The 21,263-nt window shown below is 32.5% G+C and overlaps 2 protein-coding genes, 1 long non-coding RNA gene and 1 other non-coding gene across 7 annotated transcripts; 1 reads left to right on the top strand and 3 right to left on the bottom strand.

Annotated features, from left to right (window-relative positions):
• Positions 1-1,291: 1,291 nt before the first annotated feature.
• On the bottom strand, positions 1,292-5,857 carry LOC105647330 (pyruvate dehydrogenase E1 component subunit beta-1, mitochondrial). Of its 4 annotated transcripts, none has more exons than XM_012233364.4 (16): positions 5,710-5,857; positions 5,367-5,443; positions 5,201-5,275; positions 4,938-5,018; positions 4,829-4,855; positions 4,657-4,719; positions 4,463-4,549; positions 4,207-4,332; positions 3,795-3,928; positions 3,629-3,701; positions 3,456-3,521; positions 2,776-2,814; positions 2,570-2,694; positions 2,362-2,476; positions 2,068-2,173; positions 1,292-1,718 (listed from the first exon to the last, which is right to left on the bottom strand). In XM_012233364.4, the coding sequence occupies exons 2-15, from the start codon at positions 5,415-5,417 to the stop codon at positions 2,105-2,107; spliced, it is 1,131 nt and encodes a 376-aa protein (XP_012088754.1). In that variant the 5' UTR covers positions 5,418-5,443; positions 5,710-5,857; the 3' UTR covers positions 1,292-1,718; positions 2,068-2,104. The 4 variants fall into 4 exon arrangements, with proteins under 4 accessions (XP_012088754.1, XP_012088753.1, XP_012088757.1 ...); XM_012233363.4 differs by lacking the exon at positions 1,292-1,718 and adding an exon at positions 1,741-1,913 and having other exon boundaries at positions 5,710-5,856; XM_012233367.4 differs by lacking the exon at positions 1,292-1,718 and adding an exon at positions 1,741-1,913 and having other exon boundaries at positions 5,394-5,443; positions 5,710-5,856.
• Positions 5,858-6,741: 884 nt separating this feature from the next.
• On the top strand, positions 6,742-6,937 carry LOC119370370 (U2 spliceosomal RNA). Its single transcript, XR_005177912.1, has one exon. It is a non-coding gene; the product is annotated as a U2 spliceosomal RNA (small nuclear RNA).
• A 166-nt stretch (positions 6,938-7,103) lies between these two features.
• LOC110010904 (uncharacterized) lies at positions 7,104-8,248 on the bottom strand. The gene is made up of 2 exons (XR_002285963.3): positions 7,825-8,248; positions 7,104-7,625 (listed from the first exon to the last, which is right to left on the bottom strand). It is a non-coding gene; the product is annotated as an uncharacterized LOC110010904 (long non-coding RNA).
• A 4,893-nt stretch (positions 8,249-13,141) lies between these two features.
• Positions 13,142-14,561, bottom strand: NAC083 (NAC domain containing protein 83). The gene is made up of 3 exons (XM_012233370.4): positions 14,085-14,561; positions 13,692-13,969; positions 13,142-13,563 (listed from the first exon to the last, which is right to left on the bottom strand). Exons 1-3 carry the CDS (start codon positions 14,263-14,265, stop codon positions 13,267-13,269), a joined length of 756 nt encoding a protein of 251 aa, XP_012088760.1. The 5' UTR covers positions 14,266-14,561; the 3' UTR covers positions 13,142-13,266.
• Between the last annotated feature and the right edge of the window lie 6,702 nt (positions 14,562-21,263).

Genomic DNA, 21,263 nt, shown 5'->3' with positions numbered 1-21,263 from the left:
TGTTTGATCAACAGAACAGAATGAAGAATTGACTTCCTTTTTTTTTTTTTTTTTTTTTTCTTATTGAGTTACAAAATCTCTGACTCGTCCTTTAATAATGGTTTTGGACCTACCAGAACGGTTTTTTTTTTTTTTTTAAATACTAGCAAAGGTATCTTAATAAATCACCATGAATGTTATTAGCCGGTCCATTAAAATTTTCCTCTACGCGTGGTCCCACACATCCTATTCATCCTTACCTATAGTGTTGAAAATTAAATTGGTGATCATGGAATATATATATATACAAACAAACGAATTATAAAAAATAAAGACAACATAATACAATTTTTAAGTTATAGCTTAATCAGGATTATGATGTTTAAATTAATTAGTAAGTAGTAGTATATGATTTATTTTTGTGATTCGAAGAATAAAGATCACATTTAGACATTATTTAATTTGTTTTAAATGCTAAAATAACATTAATTTGTTGAGTTGATTTTTCTTAGTGATTAAAATATGGAGGATTATTGATTAATTTTGTTTGTTTTTGAATTCAAAAGCTTCAAAATTCAGTTGTCGAAATTAACAAAAACGGCAGAAGACCAGACGGAAAATGATAAAAGACCTACACTTTCTCTAGTCCTGAAAACGTGTTTTCCAGCCACTGAAGTAATTTATGTTCACATCATGAAAAGTAATCCTTCCTAGTTAATGCCTCTAACAGTAGGCAATTGTTTTTTTTTTTTTTTTCAATGTTTATTCATTAGCTGGTCAAAGTCAGTTCAAGATGTATAGATTTTTCTTGCTTTTTCTTTTTCCCATTTTTGTCACAAATTCAAATATTGCAGCGTCTGTATTTAGAATTTTTTTCCATTAGTAAATAAATATTGATTTTTATTCCGATATACACATTGCATATCCATGTCTTTTTCATGGAAATATTCATAATGTTAACTTGAATAATTAAGAAAGATGTTTCAATCAAATCAATTATTGATTCAGTTTTTTGTTGAATATTTGTGGGTAAACGCTGGGGTCCATGACCTGAAGAGGTGGCAGAGAAAGCTCTTTTTCTTTATTGTATATTGTCCGTGTATGTATAAATAAATATTAAATATTATGGTTAATTAAAAAGATCATTATAATTTGAATTGAATAATAATTATTCATAAGTACATGTTCCCATGAAGAAAGGCGACTTATCAGAGTATAAAGGCTCTCAGTCAAGAGAAAGATACGAAAAAAGAAGTTTCTGGCGAAAGGAGATGTGGCGTGGGAAAGTTTGAGAAACATACAGAGAATGAAGTTGATCAAATGAGGACAACTCAATTCCAACTTTCGGTAAAGGAAGTCATCGAAATAACAATCAAACAAGCAACCCTGACCACTATCTAAGACTTTCAAACCCTAATTTCCTCAAGTCTCTCCAGACATGCCGTCGGGCTGCATATCAATCGTTGTTCTAACGTAAAAACTCAGACAACAAAAATTGTGTACATGCACATGCATATCAACAGTGAAGATGACCTTACGAAATTTTTTTAATGCTCTTGCTATTGAACGTTCATTCTACTTGATAAATACTTGTCACTGTACGCTGCATCGATTTTTTGCATGTCTAATGACCTAAAGACAGCGTTGCTCCGAGAAGTTAAAGTATCAATCTCAGAACAAAATCGTGTGAATTGAACAACACATCCTTTGAAGATGATCTTCAAAATGCCGACAAACCTCTACAAAAATGAATGCAACATATAAAAAACCAAATGTAAATTTAAATTTTGACTCCGTATAAAACAGGTCTGTATCAGGTAAGCAAATTTGACAAACATAGACCACAAAATTTCAGTAGCCATCAACATTCTCCGAGTTATTCAACAAGGTCTTCCTCCTCAAATGTGTCAAGAAGGGGCAAAAAAATTACATTCCTGGGGAAAAAAGGGCCATATTGCTTACAGTAGAGAAAATTAAATTAAAAGTGAGGGACAGAAAAAGGAAAGAAATGAAAAGATAAAAACAAAGGGAGGGATGGGAAAAGAACATTGCAAAAGCAATTTAAAAAGGATAATACAACAAACTAACCCGGGTTTAACAAGGTTTCTGATCAAAATCAATATGATTAAGCAACTGCAGCCAATGGTACAGCTCTGTAGCAAGCTCTCTTTGCTGCACGGACAATATCCTCAACCTGCAAAGGCCAAAAAGCCAAAAATAAAAAAAATCACCTAAATATATGGCCCTCCTAAATATCTAAAAATAATAAACATAATTACAGCAACAGCAGCTTCAAAGACTAGTTGAATATAAACATTCACAGTGGCAAGCATGTTAATGCAGTAGATGCTCAAACCAAAATAATCAAGATAAAAATTGAACCTGTGGTACAGCCATTCTCTCTAAGTTGGCAGCATAGGGCATTGGAACATCAGCTCCAGCAATTCTTTCAACTGGTGCATCAAGATAACCAAAGCTGTCCTCAATAACAGATGTGCTGTTTGAAAGAAAAAAAAAGATTTCACAGTTATGCACAAGACCACCATGATTCAAATCCAGATGTTAAAGATATTAGAGGAAAGGGGTAAACCAGATTTCAGCCCCAACACCATGCTGAGGGAATCCTTCTTCGACCGTCACCAGTCTGTTGGTCTTCCGGACCGAAGCATTGATTGTGGGTCTATCTAGTGGCCTAATTGAGCGCAAATTTATGACCTGTATCAACAAGATTAGCACTTTCCAGATATAGAACTACAATGATTTATAAGACCATCATTCTCTTTTAGGATCATTTACCTCAGCACTGATTCCTTCCTTTGCAAGTATCTCAGCTGCCTGTGCAACAAACAAACAAATCAGTTTTGTTATAAGAGTCAGTTAGGGAGATCAGTTAGAATGGTCTAGGGAATATAGAATATCATATGAGTTCTGAAGAACTGGTCCAAATCATGACAAGAGAATCCTATTATAGATTTCTTTCACTTCCTTTTCTCCTTACTCCCATTCCCTCCACCTCCCCATCCTCCTATCTTTTTCTGTGATTTTCTTCTAAGGCAAACACTAAAGTTAGGTCTGAAGATTCAGGTCCTAACAACATTTTTGGAAACTGAACACTGAGACTGCCACATCTCGGGCAGTCAATAAGCCTCGCTGATTAAGCCACAGGAATCTCACTAGCTGCTGGAACCCTGTTGCTCAAGCCATATAGAGTTGTGTTCTTTCTACCCATTTTGCCTTTAACAACACAACATAATTAAGTCCTGAGCAAATTTTACTTCAGCTTCTCTTAAAATATGATGCAAATTTTCTAGTGTAGTTCAAATTTAGATTCTGCAAATATATTTTTTTAATCTTCATGATAACAGCTGTGCTTGTGCACCTACCTGCTAAATCTAATTTTCATGAAACATAAATGCAAAATAACAGATGCAAATTATGCACATTCCGTATGAAGAGTTAAAAGAATGGAAACAAACCTTGAGAGCATAGCCCACCATTTTTGAGAAGGCTGTGATGGTTACATCCTTTCCTTCTCTCTCAATCTGAGGAAAGTACACAATTTAGATCTTATGTTGATAGAAGAATAAGCATAATTAAGTCAATGCCTAAGTGTACAGATATTGAGAAGAATAAGCATCAGGATGAGTACCTTGGCTTTTCCTATTGGAAGGCAAAAACTGGAGTCAAGTACTTCAGCTGAAACAGGAAATGATTCGCCATATCTGAAGCATGATACATTTATCAACAGTCGCTTATTAAACATACTCTAAATACATTCAGAAAACACCTGCCATCATTTATGAAAATTGGCTTACAATAACTCATTTTCAAGGAAAACAACAGGATCAGGATCCCTTATGGCAGCTTTCAGAAGTCCACGGGCATCTTCAGATGAGTAAGGAGCTAGCACTTTCAACCCGGGACACGAGGCATACCATGCAGCATAACACTGCAAAACAATCGAGACGATGCATCATCAAATGTCTTTTCATAAACCAAGTACCAACTTTGCCTCTAGAGTTGGGCAAGACAATCTATACTTCAAGCCTTAGGACACCTATGTCAGGTTTTATTTTAATAGGGTAGCAAATTTCTATGAATCAATCATCTGAAGGAACTGGACATGATAATTTTTCATCCCAAGAAAAGTAAGAAGCATACATTAACAAACAAACACACACATGGACGTAAAATTGAAAGATGGAAAAAAATCCTGAGTAAACATACTTGAGAGTGTTGGGCACCAACTCCTGCAGCAGCACCATTAGGTCCTCTGAAAACAATGGGCACATTTATCTGGCCAGCAGACATGTAGTTTGATTTTGCAGCAGAATTAATGATATGATCAATCGCCTGCATTCAAGAGAAGGCAGAGAAAATAAAAATGCATCAACTTCAGAACAGCTACATGATTAAACTATAAATTCTCCTTGCACAAAGCCTTGACAAACTAGATAAATCTAACAGAATGGAACATATTAACCTGCATTGAGAAGTTAAAAGTCATAAACTCAACAACTGGCTTCAGACCATAGTAAGCAGCGCCAACTCCAATACCAGTAAATCCAGCCTAATAAACACAAAAGAAATACAGATGATGGTAAGGAAACAAGTATATCCAAGGAACAAAAACAAAACATCATAAGAATCATAGTAAAATCAAGAAACAAAAGTAACCTCAGTAATTGGTGTATCAAGAACCCTGTCAGGACCATACTTGTCCAGAAGCCCTTTAGATATCTATAAAAAGAAGCAGAAAGCTATTCATCAGAAATGTGAAAAAGCAATTGATGACCTTGACAAACGTTGAAAACCATATCTATATGGTTACTAATGAAAAAGTCCTGACCTTATATGCACCCTGATATTCCCCAACCTGCGATTGATAGACATAAATGTGCATGAGAAACAAAAACCAAAAAAAATACAATACCATTTCTGGTTATCATTATTCTCACCTCTTCTCCCATCAAAAATACTTTAGGATCAGCAGACATTTCCTCATCAAGAGCAGAATTCAGTGCTTCTCTAACTGTCATCTGCATACAGTTAGATTTTCACAAAACGCTAAATCTCATTGTTTCTGGCAAACTGAGACTTGACTTAAATAAAAAAAGGTAATTAAAGGAGATCTAAGCAATTAAGCTAAGCAAAGTCAAATTGAACAAGACAAAATCCAAATGAAACAGAAGAACCTCATTTTTATTTTTATCCTTTTTACCTCTTTTCCGGCGGATGAGTAACCTCTCCATGCTGACGCAGCCGGCCGAATCCTCTGCAGGGACTGCCCAAAAGCCTGCAATAATTTAATCAAAAATCATAGAAAAAAAAGTGAAAACTCAGTAGATATAACTTGAAGTTTCATAAACAACAATAAGCCATAATACCAGAAGCGGATAGCCTCCAGCACTCACTTTTTGCCTTATAATCCCCAACATATTTTTGTTCTTCTTTCACTCAAATACTGCACCAAGCAACAAATCAACAACAATCAAAACCAATACTAACTCCATAATGATAATTAAGAAAAAAAAGTCACAACCTGACGTAGCTATAAAGTTAATCGAGCAACAAATCCGAAAATTAAGTTCTAACATATAAGACTATAAATAAAAATTCCAGTTCCAGAAGACCTAGATTTTGTGGTCGAACAAGAGACGATTATGATGAGAAAAGAGAATCACTAAACATCTAATCAGAGGTTGAAGAGGAACCGAAAAAAAGACATACCTTATTGGAGAGGATCGAATATTGATCGGATCCGATACCGATGTTGAAGTGGCAACCAATTGAACCGAACCACCACTTCTTCAGTTTCACTGATCTTTTTCTTTTTTTTTTATATATATATATATAATATTTATATATATTTATTTTAAAAAAAAGTTGGCATCTTTATTAAAGCTATTATTCCGTGGAGTACAACTGCGACTTGAGGGGAAAGATCCAGTGAAAGCAAAACTAGGGAAGTCCTGTCGTATGGAAAAAAAATGATGGGAGATCGAATGGTTGATGTTTGTTTCTCCAGACTACAATCGAACAGTGTTAAGCGTTAAAAGCGGTGGCCGCGGGGACATGATTGTAATTATAAGGACCTTAAGGTTGAGAAATGTATACAGGCGACATTTTTTTTTTGTTTTTTGAGGACGTTAATACTGTTTGTACTTTGTAGTTGACAAATAAGGTCTTAGAATATTCAATTTTGAATTGCGGTGGAGAACACAGAGCGTGCCCAACTACTACCACAGGTTAGGAAAAGCCAGGGTTGGTAAGTTTGGCCAGTGTATGAATTGTATTCCGAATAGTATACCATATTCAACAATTCTTGTTTTTTTTTCTTTTAAAAAGATAATAATTCGCTTTTCAAAAATATACTAATGGAATAATACATTTTAAAATAAGCAATAAGTATATTTTTTTAATTAAATTTCAATTTACACAATTTATTTCTATAAATAAGTTACAAAAAAAAAAAAAAAAAATACAACTATCTTTGAAGACTATAATTTTTATTTTCTCAATTAATGATCATGAATTCTATCACATAGAAGCAAAGCATATTAGGATAATGTTATTTTCTATCTAACCATAGAAAATTTTAATAATAGTTGATAATAGTAAGTTTTATTATGAACAATTGGAGAAAGAGGAGGAAAGGGCAGGAATGCTGCATGCGGTGTACAAATTATCCCACATCGCCAGGCTTCAATTAACTTCTAGAAATGGAGACTATAGAAAGCAACCCGAGATACTAACCAAAGCATACCTTTCTCGGCCTTTTGGCTAAGATCAAGTGTAGTATCTGTTCTTATCAGTTTAATATCTGATACGTAGGCCAATGGCCTACACGATATTAAATTAATTTTTTATTGGGGAGGGCCCATTACAGTAGCTTGCTATTGGGGTTCTTAAGCGTCGTCCATGCGTTGCACTACAGCAAGGGCCCGGCGCACCCACTAAATCTCACTCCAAGTGTTATTTCGAATAATTAAAAGAGGGCCATAAGCCCAATGATGAACGGGCTCCGGTTGTTGGCCTACTATGGGCCCCAACTAATTTAAATTTCAGTTTCTAAAAAGCAAATTTATTTTTTTAATGAATTTTCTGTCAATTAAAAAATAATAGGACAATAATAAAGAGAAGCTCGTCAAGTTATATCGGGAAAGACTTGCATGTACATGTAAAAAACAGTTGAATATTATAAGGGAATTACATAGCGAAGCCGAAAGCCACTGTTATTCTTATCGGTTTGTTTTGGAAGTTGCTCCATCTGGAAGCTACGAGCTCAGCAAAATTTATGCATTCTCGTAGCTTCTTTGTGGTTTTGGACATGCAGAAACATCAGATTAATTTGGATTGACCTGCACTTTAAAAAATCTCCTACTTGCCACTACAATAATCAAACAACTCAGCTTTTTTTTTTTCTTTATCTCCAAAACAGCAAGATAAATTAGCATAGTGGTACTTCAAATGACTAAATCCGCTGGTTTGAATCGCTGGTTCCACACTGTGCCTGGATTGTTCCAAGTCTATGAATGTGCCATTGGTACTCGTTTATCACTTACTAGTGGGAAAAGCGAAAAACCCAGCTGAAGCTTTTATTAGCTCGATCAACTTCCACAAAATCAATCGATCTTTTCCACTTCCTGTTAAAAAGCATTGGAAATGGGTTAATTTGCATATACTAGATCAAGGTAATGCAGCTAACTAAAACATGAAAGGATGGAAAAGTTTAGCCAGCCACAAAGACAAACAACATAAAAAAAATGAAAAGAGAATATCTAGGAATATATTGTAAGAATTAATATGCAGGAAAGCAATTAGCTAAAGAGGGACAAAAGGAACCAATTCTTGGAAATGCCATGTCCTTCCCCAAATTCCCTTGAATATGGAAATCCCAATTCCTTCTTTATTCAAAGGGCAAGTATTTTAGACGCACTCAGCGTGGCACCATTTACTCCCACCCTATCCAAGTGTTAATGGTGCCACTCCAAGTTGCGTCCAAAACCTTTCCCTTCTTTTCCTCTCACATTTTTTACTCTCAGTTTTATGCACAGTATGATCGTGGAGTGTGAGGATTGCTCTCTATATAATGGCTAACTCCAATAAGATAGCGACGATAGGGAATATAATAATTATATTGAAGAAGTACGTTCTACGTATTATTCTTACAACTCATCCCTTCAATTTCAATAATAATATAAACCACCGTACCATAATTCTATTATTTATTACATCCATTGGAATAAAAATATAAATGAAAAAGAATCATCATGTATGATCTGGTTTTAGTTTAGTGATCATAAAGATTAAAAACTAAAATATGAAATGAGGTATAATATTAATTGTGGTCATATAGCTAAGCGACACCAAGTACTTTGATTACAAAATGGATTTATATATTTAAACGGGAAGTATGAAGACATGAGTGCATGAAATAATTAAATAGTGCAAAACACGATAAGATAAAAAAGAAAGGTGCACCGAAATGAAATAGATAAGGAAAAAGAGTAGCACAAAAATGATATAAGCTGCAAATGTAAAACACATATAGCGGATGAGGTGTTAGCCTGTTATTGGAAAATGGTGGGAACTTGCAGCTTAGATTGTCAGGGACAAGCAATAGATGATGTCCGAATTCGCGTGGGAGCTCAGGGAAGGCGGTGATTTTTGTATTATGGCCTCGAAAGTCCATTAGCCAATTTGTTGGCACTTGTTTTTTGCTTTCTGATCCAGTTTGTGTTGCCAAGTTAAGCCAAGTGGCCTGTGCATATCATAATCGACAAAACTAAGAGTCTCACGGCCAAAGTTCACTCTTTGAATTTTCCACATTCAGATTCTCTTTCACCGAATGCCAAATTATATTTGTAAAACAATTAATTACTCTCTAAACTCGAATTAGGATTAGAGTTTAGACTAATGTATTCTTTTTGGCTACAAGTTTAAGTCTTTTCTGTCATTTGATACAAAACTGGGGTGAAAATTATCCGAAAAGCTGATTTGTGGGTAAATTGTATGTCTTCTTCCATGATGAAATTATGGGCAGGGCTCAATTTCTATCAATGGAGGACGTGGTCAGAAATCCATAAATGAGTCCAAACACAGCCATCCAATTGATTATCTTCATGCATAAGATTACCTAATATAAAGGATTTCAAAATCATCACAAACCTCCCTTTTTCTTTTCTATTGCAATTTCTGGATTATTATATGATGACTGTCAATGCATTGTAGGAAATGCTCATAAATGGATGAACGTGGAACATGTTCTTTCTTTCTTATAAATAAATTAATAACTGATCTGCAGATGGCTTTGAACAGTTATTTTTTCTTATAAATAACTGTGAGTTTCTGTTTCTTACATTACATGGACGAGAAGGAAAAGATTCCGTCCTTTTCCTTTTCAATTGTAATTCAGATAAAAATCTTTTCTACAATGGAAAGTTGGTAACAAAAACCTGCAGTCTGAATAAAAATACCCAACACAAGTAGCGTTCTTTATGCTACTTAAGACAAGCAACTCACAGCATGTCCGCCAAAGCTTCTGAATTTTGAATTAGAAAATGCTGATAAAATCTCAAGAACAAGGAAAGTATCATCTTAAGTAGAATGTATCCAGTAAGATAACCACATGTCGTGTCGTCTATGTTGTTCCATCAATTATAAGGTTACAAGACGTCGTTTTTTTAGTAAACGACCCGTCATTCCATAAGCTGTAAATAGCTTTTTAGTAAATGATATTTGTAGATTGGAAATTCAAGTGGCTAATGTGAACATTATATGGATTGGTTAGAGTCAGTGATTGTGAAGGGCCCTTTTGAATTTGAAAGCTTGATGGAATCTCAACCATTTTTTTCCTACAGGAATCTTTCAATCTTCCAATTAGAAATCGGCAGGATAAAGCTGAATCTTGTTACAAGACATTGTGGTCCATATGGGTCTGAAAAATTGGATAAAAACGTAAAACTCCAAAACCAGCTAAGAAAGAAAGGTTAGAAAATTCCTTCTAGCAGTTGATCTCCCCTTCAGCTTGCTGAAATCAAAAGACTGATTGAAATTCAAATTATTAGAATTTGAGGAATAAGTAAATGAATTTTCTCGAGAAAATATCGCCTCAAGTTTGCTCTTTTACACGCAACTCTCACATGTCTGCCTCCCTGAAAATTCCTCAGTAGTTGTCAATCTTGTAACTAGTACTAACTCATTTGTCTTATACATAACAGTTAATAGGAAAATTTTTTTCCAATTAGTACATTATCATACGGTTCTAGACGTTGAAATGTATTTATTACAAAGTACTTTTACTCTTGTAATTACTGCTGATAGTTGGAAACTACAGCAGTTGTTGTTGGTGGTAGTCTTATCTGTCACTTAGCTCAGCATCGGATACTCTTTTAATGCTCAAAAATGGCAGAAGCCTGTCTCTTCAGGAATATAATTCCTAAAATTGCTGTGGATGAGTTGTTTAATTCACAACTCATAACCCACCTACTTATAAAATTTTTAATTGTTTTAGAGTAGTTTGGCAAAGAATGTTGTTTATAAAATCTTAGGTAGATGGTGAGATTGTCAAAATTTCGGTTCCTATTTAATTGAAATATGAAAGATTGAACATTGATGGCCATATCGGATGGTTGTTGCAGAAGGAAGGCAATTAGCCATAGGATCAGGATTAGGACCCTTTCATTAAAAACAATGGACCCATCTTATTGAAAGTGCATAGCTAAAATAATGCACAAGTCATTGTTGCAGAGATACTAAGCAAACTCTAAAATAACCTCCTTTAAACTTAATTTTGTCCGAACAAAACAGCAATTTAAGAAAAGTGGTTTGGTTTTGGGAACCAGTCAACTTACTTGCATAATTCCCTGTCTGCAAAATGTCAAGATTGCCCATCTTCTTCTATGATTGGTCAGGTACTGCAAGGGATTGACCTACTCAGGTGAGGCTGAGTAACCAAAGGATTTTTTCTACTGTTGTAATTAATTCGGATTCACACCGAACGGTTCTAATTAATTCAGATTTGCACCGAACGGACTCATAAAAAGGATAAAAATATTCATTTTAAGTGTTTAAAGTAACTCCATATCTATAATTAAAAGAAAAAAAAATCCCTATCATCCCCATGTCATGGGAGTTTTTGTAGTTGCCCCTTGGTATTATAGTATGGTCTACCATGACGGGCTGTCCACGTGATTGACAATTTTGAAGCCCCAAGTCAGCAATCCACAAAAACCACAACCCAATCTCCTTTTTTTAAAAAAATCTTTTTAGTCATGAAAATGAAATTTATACATAAAATAAAAATAAAATAAATAAAAAGTGACGTGAAGAACTCCAACAGCCTAAAGATGATTTTGATTCTAAGCCACTGTCACAAGAAACTCTGGTCGGCTTATTTTTATTTCTTATCTTCCGATAATTTAATCTATGCTTCTTCTCTGTTTATTATTTCCTGTTTTGGCATGTTCTTAGCTCAATTATACATAATCACATTGTTTATTATATACCGTCCTTTATCTCTCCCGCCTCCACTCGGCACTCTCTGATAGGTTCTCTGGCCCACTTTTTAGCCTTCATTATCTATTACAATTAGTAACAAACTACCTTGCAAGTTTTGTTTTACTATATTTTTTACAATTTGCATGAAACCTAATCATCAAGTATTGGGGAATTGATTATCATCATTTGATAAGTATTAATTAGTTCTACTATTTTTTTTTTTTTTCTGAAAGTTATAGGTTAATTGATTGAGTCAACTATGAACTGGGTCTCTGCCCTTTGCATGTCTGACATGTGTAGGAGACAAACTTATTTGAATATTATTAGTATTATTACAAGCATAATACATAAGATTAGCAAATGTTTTAACACTTTGATTAAAGTCAAAGCCAAAGAGTAGTTGGATAATAGCAGGAGAATCACATTGTTAAGAAATGCAAAAACTTGAACCAGTATTTTTCTTAATATATACTATATAATCAATAATTTGATCGATATGCTAATCGGATATGATTTGATCGATATTCTCACTAATATAAAGAGTGGTCGAGCTATCGAGCACAAAATTTAGTCTACTTAATCTTAATGGATTTCAAATACTTGCAAGAGGTACATGAAATCACTTATATTAGAAAAACCTTAAACTTAATCAAGAACCTGAAAAAATGCTATAGGAATTAGCTTTATAGCCTTGGACCCCAACCATCTTCATCACATGCATATTGTTCTCTTGCTCAAGATTCCATTATATATATATAGGTTTTAGTCTTTCTACTTTCACCTACCGGTCTTGTAATTTCAAATTTTAGTTAACCATGTTCCCCCACCAAAGAATACCTACTCTCCTTGTTTCTTTATGTATTGTTGTGGAAGTATGACAATTTGCAGCAAATGTCTTGGAAAAAATTTCAAGAATGTCTGTTGTTTTAAAACCCATTTTCCAATGGCATGGATTTGAAGTGTAAGCAAGAAGATTATGGTTTTGATTTTTGGAACATCATTAAAAAAAAAAAGAAAAGGAATCCTTTCCTTTGAGATATGATCCATTTTGACATAGAAGGAATTAGGTTCTGCTAAGTAAAATTTTTTCCTTTCCTTTAAAGTGATCAAACAGAGAAGAACCTGATGTGCAAAGTGTATCCGATATTGCAAAATCTTGAAAAGATCTTTATTCTTATTCTTGTTTAGGTTCTTCTCCCTAAAAAGGATTTTCTTTTCTGCAAAGAATGTATTAAAGATATATATACGTTTTCGCTTTCTTCTTCTTCTGATCTTTCCTTCCTCTTTCCATACCTTTCTTCTTTGCACCTTTCAATGTCAAAACATATTCCCTTCAAAATTAATTTGCCTTTTAGTAAAGAATTAATTAGCTCCGCTTTGTCAATGAAATTGCGAGGATAGTGAAATTGAAGCAGTGATTTTTTTTTTTTTTTTTTTTTTTTTTTTTGGAAAATATACTCTTAGATATGAAAAGAGAGTAATAACTAATATGAAATTCTTGGAGTTTTGATTACCAGATAATCATCAAATGGGACATGATAACAGGTTTAAGCCTTTTTTTTAATGATTCTTTGAGTTTTTTTTCTTTCTTTTTTAGATAAATCTCTTTCTGTTTAGCCATAATCACAGAAAAGAGACAGGAAACCTAATGACAAAAGCATTAGATAACTTAGATGAGTTATTCTGATTTGATAACCAGAAGCAAATTACTGATACAGGAACTTGAAGAGAGGGGAAGAACTAAAAAATACTAAAAACTAAGGAAGAAGATATTTTAGATTCTAGTCATGCTTTTCTTCTGAAAAAAGGAAAACTATTGCAACTACTACTTTCTTCATGATCATCTAATTCATTTGAGGAAACTTCAGTAATTCCACTTGATCCTGAAGATGATGAAGAAGGAGCAAGATTCAAATCAGTTCTTTCCTTTGTCAAGAAATCATAGAACACAGGCTTTGTATTTCTCAGCTTGCGCACTTTATTTTCATTTCCAAATTGGACATTTTCCTCTTCATTTTTTGTGCTTCTTTTCTTCAAAAATATTCGGCAAAGAACCCAACTTTCCATTGGCATCGAAGGACTCTGTTAAACAATGGAACAGAGGAAGTATATCAAAATTAACTCTTAACAATGTCCGTTAGAGCTGAAATTGAACTCAATTTTCTTTTTCTTGAAATGCAACTAAAAAATAAAAAATAATCAAAATTCACCTGAATTATGTTCTTCTTTTGTGGGGAATTGGTTTCAGTGGTCATAAGGCGATATTCATGCATAATCCAATCAGTTCTAGTGCCATGTGGAGGTTTTCCTCTGTAAAAAACTAAAGTTTTCTTCATACCCACGAGCTGATGACCCTTCGAAGTTACAATTTCCTTGTCTATGCCAGTTGCCTTCCAGTACCCGGAAGTTGTAGCTCTATTAGATCTGTTCCCATTAGGGTATTTAGCTTCTCTGGTGCTGAAAAAGTACCTTTCTTGCTCCAAATCCCCTAAAACCCACGAAATAGATAATAAAATAAAACCATTTGTCAAAACAAGGGGAGAAAAAAAAAAAAGCTTTCTATTTGGTAAATTAAATAAAAAAAAAAAAAAAAAGATTCTAACCTGGCAAATCCCAAGGATCAGACTTGCAGACATCAACTTCAGGGATTATAGAAGCAGGTAACGGACAAGCAAACACCTTTCTCTTCAAATACTGAACTACAAGCTCCTCATCTGTTGGGTGGAATCTAAATCCAGGAGGAAGTCTTAACACACCGTTTTTAACAAAATTGAGCTTCTCCATCTTATAAAGATTATATCTTTTACCCCTTATTAGCCCAAAGAAAACAAAAATGAAGCCAGAATTCTCAACTCAAAGTCTAAAAATTCATGTGCAAGATTAATGCTTTAGAGCTCACTTAACAAAGAACAAGAAAAGGTGAGAGCAGAGAGGGTGTGGGTGGCTATTTGGGAGGGAAAGTGTGGTTTCTTTATAGTAATGGGTGTAGAAGGAAATAGGAAGAGAGAGAGAGAGAGAGAGAGAGAGAGAGAGAGAGAGACGAGAAGGGTCCTTGAGAATAAGGACGACCCATTTGGCGTAAACAAGACTCAAACTCTTTCTCTTTTCTTTTGACACTACTTTGTTAATAATAATAATAAAAGCTTAAGACTTTATTAGAGCTGTTAAATTATCTTTTGGGTTTGGACGAAAAGGTTGAAGTTATAAAATTAAACGAAACCTAATGCATCTAAAACTTTAGCTTAGTTGTGTTCGAACTTTGTGTATGGGTATAACCGATACTGTTAAAGCTGTTCTTAGCATTTTATGAACATCACAGGAAGGAAAATTTAAATTTAAATCTATTGTATATTAAATTATATTATTTTCTATTCCTTTCTCCCTCAATTTTTTTTTTTTCTTACCATTTGTTTTCCTTTCATTTTCAATCTATTATGGATTGTGATTTCCATCAAACATTTGGTCATACTTGTACAAGCAACACTCTTCCTAGTATTCTAATGAGTAATAATTAATAAAAATCTCTCATCACATCTCGAGATCATAATCTCCGACACAACCATTTTAAATTAAATTCCAAATGAATTTCAACTTACAATATTATAAATAGAAAGTTAAATTTAAATTCTCTCGAGTGCTTTTAATGTTAACAATTTATTATTCTAATAGGACTTGAATTTATGATTTGATTATATAAGTATTTTTGTTTTGAATGTTGTTAATTAACAAAAGAAATTAAGAAAAGCTATCTTTTATGTTCCAACCCTAATGGAAATCATTGTAAATTGAGGGGTTTTTTCTAATGCAAAAATAATTTTTTGCTCAAAATTAAACTTTATCTCATCTAAAGAGAAAACCTTCGTTTACTAGTTGTTACTGTATATATCTTATATCCAGGATTGTATATTCTTTCTCTTGACCTTTTTAAAAGAATTTATATTAAAATACAATCGGTTGTTGCTAATTAATTATATATTTACAAATTGACAAGTATTTCGATATTATAATACATTTTATTTTGAAGTTACGAAATACATAGTATATACAATTTTCTCATAAATTAGCTTTATGTATAATTATCACCCTAACTTAGTTAATACCAATAAACAAAAAGCCAACTCGTTCTAAAAAAGAATAAGAGAATAATTGTTATTATTTTTTATAAAATAATAATTTATACCTTTAATAGTAAAATTATTATTTTATTTTTTTTTATCTAAAATGAAGCATTTTTATTCATTTGTGCAAAGCTTAGGTGATAACTGATAACAACGTAGAAAGGCAAGTCGAGTACTATTGTAATTTATGGACGGTGGAGGAAGGGCAATTTGGAACTGGGACGCAACGGTAAGGGGTAGTTTGGTCTTAATAGGAGAAAAACAATAAGCGTAAGAAAACACCCAACCCAATCGAAGGAGGTTGCAGCCTCGTAAGGGTGAAGTCAGCTTATGTCATGATGACAGCTGGAGCTCACCAATTGCATTTATGGCTAAAGGTAAAAGTACAAAAAAGTACTCACACGAACTAGAAAAAAAATTCCATCCAAGGCAGGATCTTTTAAGGGGAACATTTTTGGTTAGCCTCCACAGCATCTTCATCATAATTGTCTCCATTTCTATTGCCACCCAATTCAAATATATATATATATACACACTTTAATTTAATAATGAAATATATTTGTATATTTAAATTAGAATAAAAGATTAAATAAATCTCGGTCCGAACATTAAAAAAATAATAATAATAAAAGTAAAAAAAATAAAAATGATAATGTTTGACTCGGTAAAAACTAGTAATTAAATTCTTCAAGCAACAACTAAGCAAATTATGAAATACTTAGTAAAATAAATAAATAAAAATGTATGAGAAAAATCATTTTTTTTATTTTTTGTTTGGACCTAATTAAGTTATAATACTAGAAAGAAGGTAAAAGATTTATAGCGTTATGGGGTGCACGCATTGGATGCGTGTCAAACTAACTTGATAATTTCGTACAAAAGGTATTTATTTGTCCGAAATTGACATTTTATTAGTTTTGATAACAAGATTCCATCCTTCTATTCTTTTTATCTACTTATATATATATATAAATTATATCTAGTTTTTAAATATTCTATACGCCCGCATACATATATTTACTTTTTGATTGTATTATGCATAGTGTGGTTGATCTTTTCATTATATGAAAAATGATATGTATAAATTTGAATTCTCTCGATTATAAAAATTTTTATCAATTTAGTGAATCAAAAAGAGATCTATTCTTATGATATTGTTCGAATGTTATTTCGACTCGTTCTTTCAATAAATTAAAAAAAAAAAAAGTAAGAAAGCTACGTGGTAATTATATCTCCATATCAACTTTACCCGCGGGATGAAAAGATTTTACTTGAAAAACATGCAGATTGGAGTATGGAAACAGGAAAAAAGGGCAAAGAAAGGGTAGAAATGTAATTTAAAAAAGGTGATAGTTGTGACCTTATGGGGATGTGGTGGGTGAAGGGAATAAAGATAAGGGACCTACTTGCCTCCAAAACGACGGGCACCCACGTCGGATTCAAGGCAACTGACAAAAATGCCACCTTCAAGAGATGCCCCATTTCAAGATTTCCTAAATCTTCTTGTCTCACTATCTTGGATCAGATTGAAAATTATGGAGAAATCGTCTCAAGCATCTATTTTTACCAAAAGACAAATCTACCCCTACAAAAGCCATTTCATGTTTTTGCCTTGCCATATATATATATATATATATATATATTGGAAAATTCAAATTTTTGGACGCATCAAATAGAAATTGCCGCTCGTCATTCAATATAATTGCAGACTTCAATTTTAAAATCAACACCTATCGAATTTTTTATATTTAAAATATAAAATTTAAGAGTTTTAAAGCGCGAAAAAATTATTTATCCATCGGATAGTGGATTAATTTATTATAACAATTTAATTATATTATCAAAAACTAATAGAAAGTTTAAAACGATGGCATAAATGTAATAGTGGGAAAATAGCAGGTGTAGTTTCGGAAAATTAAAAATAGAAATGGAGGGTAACGTGGGACAGTTGAGATTTAGTTAAGCTGGAGCCTCAAACATTGACAAATGAAGAAGCCCAATTCCGTAGGGAGATGGGAAACTCCTTTTCCATAAATTATTTAAAAAAAAAAAAAAAGAAAAAAGAAAATCAGTGAGGACTAAATTGGAAAACTAAAAAAATTCAAAAAAGAAAGATTGAGATTCCCACAAGCAAATGCCCAAAGCCCACTTGTGTATAATAGTAAGTATGGAAAGAAAAGTTGGGTTTCTTAAGCCTAATTGCGGCTGTGATTTTTTTTCCTTTCCTTTTTATTATTATTATTATTATTATTATTATTATTATTTTTAATTTTGTTTGAGAGTCAAAGGAGTTTGCGTGTGGGTGTTGAATATGTTTTTAAGGAGAAAGAGAGAAACGTCAAAGCCTGCAATTATTGTCTTTTGAGTAAAATATGTTCTTCTCTTTAAAATGTTTTTCTGCTTCTTTAATCCTTTTTTATTATTATTATTATTTATATATATATTTATTTCTTGCTAGAAATACTGCAATACAATAATTTATTTTACAACATTTACAATTATAGTTTATTTTATTTTCTTTTTTAGCTCTATTATTCATTGTTATTTGTTTTGTGGGTTACCCTTTTTGAGAAGTATTTGAATACCCTATAATTGAATTTCACATTCCAAATGTTCACATCTATGATTGAAGAGACAAGTAGAGTTTAAAAGAAGTTGGATTTCTAGTTTTCAAATAACTTATAAGATTTGGAGAAATTTATGAGAATGTTTGAAATGTAATTATTTAATTTGAATCAACAAAATTGAAACCTAACCTTATCATATAATTATTACATGAAAAAGAGGTGAAATAAGTAAATAGGAAGTTGGGGATTCAAGAATTAGTGCTTAGTGCTTTATCCCAATCATTTCTATATCATGCCCCCTTTGTCTTTGTGTTTGTGTGTTGTATATATAATATATATTCCTTTAATTAGGCATCATGTACCATTTTTAAAGTGGAGCATTCATAGTCACAATCTTTCTCAAATAATAAAAAAATTGAATGATATCATTAATAAAAGGAAAATAAATAAAAAAAAAAAAAAAAAAAAGCATATGGACAACCACAAAGCCATTTGTAATGATATAAATTGAATAAACATTTGAACAAAAGCAATATGTAGAAGATGAACAAGCAAATAAGCATCCAATGAAAATGAATTTCTAGAACTAAAAGGTGGAGAAATTCAAAAGTGGACATGGATTTCAAAGTTGACCCAAATACTCTTCTATAGTTTAATCATGTTCATGCCTTTTAAAAGGTCATTACTTGTTTATAGGGTATTTGAGCTTCCAATTTCTTCAATTTTAAGCTAATTATAGATATTTGTCAAATCACCTTAAAATAAAATATAATAAAAAAAAAAAAAAAAAAAAAAGAAGATAGACATGTAAACATCATGATAACCAAAGAATTGTATGCATAACTCATATAATTAACCCCACATGCAAGTAAATGAAGTATGAATTAGATCATAAAGATAAATTTTTTTACTTTTGAAGTGCATAATATAATTCCATCATTTCCTTTTTTATTTATATCTTCATTTATTTTGATTTTTGACCTTTTTAATTTCTAAACTTGCTAATTACTTCTATTCAACTAATATAAATCCATTGTAGTACTTATTAAAGGAATAAGATTAATCAACAGATGATTAGATAAGTATAAAAAGATTATATTTTTTACATAGTTATTACTGAAATGTGAAAATACGTTATTATTATTAAATTCGTGTAAAGTATAGGCAGTCACAGAAAAAATCGATTAAAGTTGAGGGTTAAATTTATGGAAAAAAGGAAGAGTAAAATGAAAATTCGTTTCTTGCCAAGGAGGGTAAGACAGGATTCTTGGGCATCAAAGACATTTAAAGACAAGACATTAAAGGACCACAAAAGTTAAGGTGATGGCTGTAACAACCTATACCGCTTGTCTACGTAAGATTGAGAATCAGACTGGTGAGCCCAAGGGTTGCGACATATAATTACAGGTTCCTTCCAATTTAGCGACTGTCGGGTTCGACCCAGCAACTTGCAAAAACCCTTTAAATGAATTTGCTTTTCTTACGAACGAAACTCAACTTTCTCTTCGCTGTCCACATTTCTTACACGGAACATAACCTATACAATCCTTATCTTTTTGTTCCTTCCCAATAAATACATTTTCATGTACGTAGACATCGTATATGTATATTTATATGTACGTACGTCAATGGTACCCTTTTTTTTTTTTTTTTACCAGTTTATAAGTTTGTTTTAACTATCGAATAAAAGAAAGTAGCTTTCTATGGAATCAAAACCAACATTCTTCAAAGAAACTTCCTCTAATAATAGCAACAAAGATTGGTTGGTTTGGGCATGTGAACCAACTGGCTTCACTTGCTTTCTTCTCCAAGCAAAAGATACCCATAATCCCCTTCATTGCTACGAACTCCAACTTTCAAACCATAAAATTACATTTCTCTTTAGCTTTTTCTCTGCTTTCATGGGATGCTTATGCTTGCACACTTTTTTCCCCTTTTTGTGTGTGCATGTGTGTGTGCACGAGACGCCCATGGAACTTATTATGTAATCTTCCATAAAAATTACTAATTTCAGTTTGATTTGTGCATTTTTTTATTTTTTTTTTTAAGTGATGGGGGAATTTTGAATTATGCTAACTTTGTCTGTTATTAACTCTAAAGCATTTATCAGTTTTTTCAAAAATAATTGTGATGGTAAAAGTTCTATCAGTTTTTAATCTTTTAATATTAATAAGATATATGAATTACAATCGACTCAAATGGTATGGCAAGGTAAGATGTTCGATCTATAGAAAAAGAACTTATGAGGAAGGATAATTATGAATTTCTAATCGAGAATAATTTTATTAACCAAAGAAGATACGAGAATACTCGTAGAATACATGCTATACATAGAGAGAGATAGAGAGTTAGAGTTGACTGATGCCGCAGTTTAAGTTGTTTGGGACGATTGGGCTTGCAATAAAATGAGCTGAATAGGTTCATCAGGCAAAAGTAGCTTCTGGCCCAACCACGATTTCCAGCTTCAGGGTGAAGAAATTGTATGGTACCTTCATAGAAGGTACAAGTTTGAATAAAGAAAAAGGGCCTAATTCATATAGCTCCCGCAGGATAAGTCAAAAAAAAAAAAAAAAAAAACAAAGACAAATTTTGGGCAATTCTATAGATTCCCACTCTATGCTGTATAACAGCAGTAAAAACTTCAAAAATGATCTATGCTTCCAAAATAACCTAAACTCAATTTAGCACAAGGCAAATTTGAGATGTAAAATATGCCATTGGCAGTTTTTCTGTTTAAGATCATCCATCCCTACAGAGGAACACAATAGCTGTCAGATATTCTTTTTTAAGAAAAGAAAAGAAAAAATACGATCAAACCAACAATAATAATGTTGACTATGTTGGCCTGTGCCACTAAAATAAGGCCCTCCAATAGGTATACAAAGAAAACCTAACCATAACCATTTTCAAGACTCAAAACAATTGGCAATAATATCCCTTCTTAAATTTTGCAGGCAGCTTTTAAGAGCATTCAATCAAATAACTGCAATATCTACCCGCAAAGTACAAGCAGATATATAAGCCGCCACAGTTGACCATAAGTATAAACTGTAACTGTTCCATAATAATGTTTCGCAACAGCATAGTAAGTTCAAAA

This window comes from Jatropha curcas, chromosome 2, assembly GCF_041381405.1.
Source record: "Jatropha curcas cultivar XTBG-Jc1 chromosome 2, XTBG_Jcur_1.0, whole genome shotgun sequence".
In the NCBI taxonomy this organism is placed as follows: domain Eukaryota; kingdom Viridiplantae; phylum Streptophyta; class Magnoliopsida; order Malpighiales; family Euphorbiaceae; genus Jatropha; species Jatropha curcas.
This window is presented reverse-complemented; position numbering and strand designations above follow the sequence as displayed.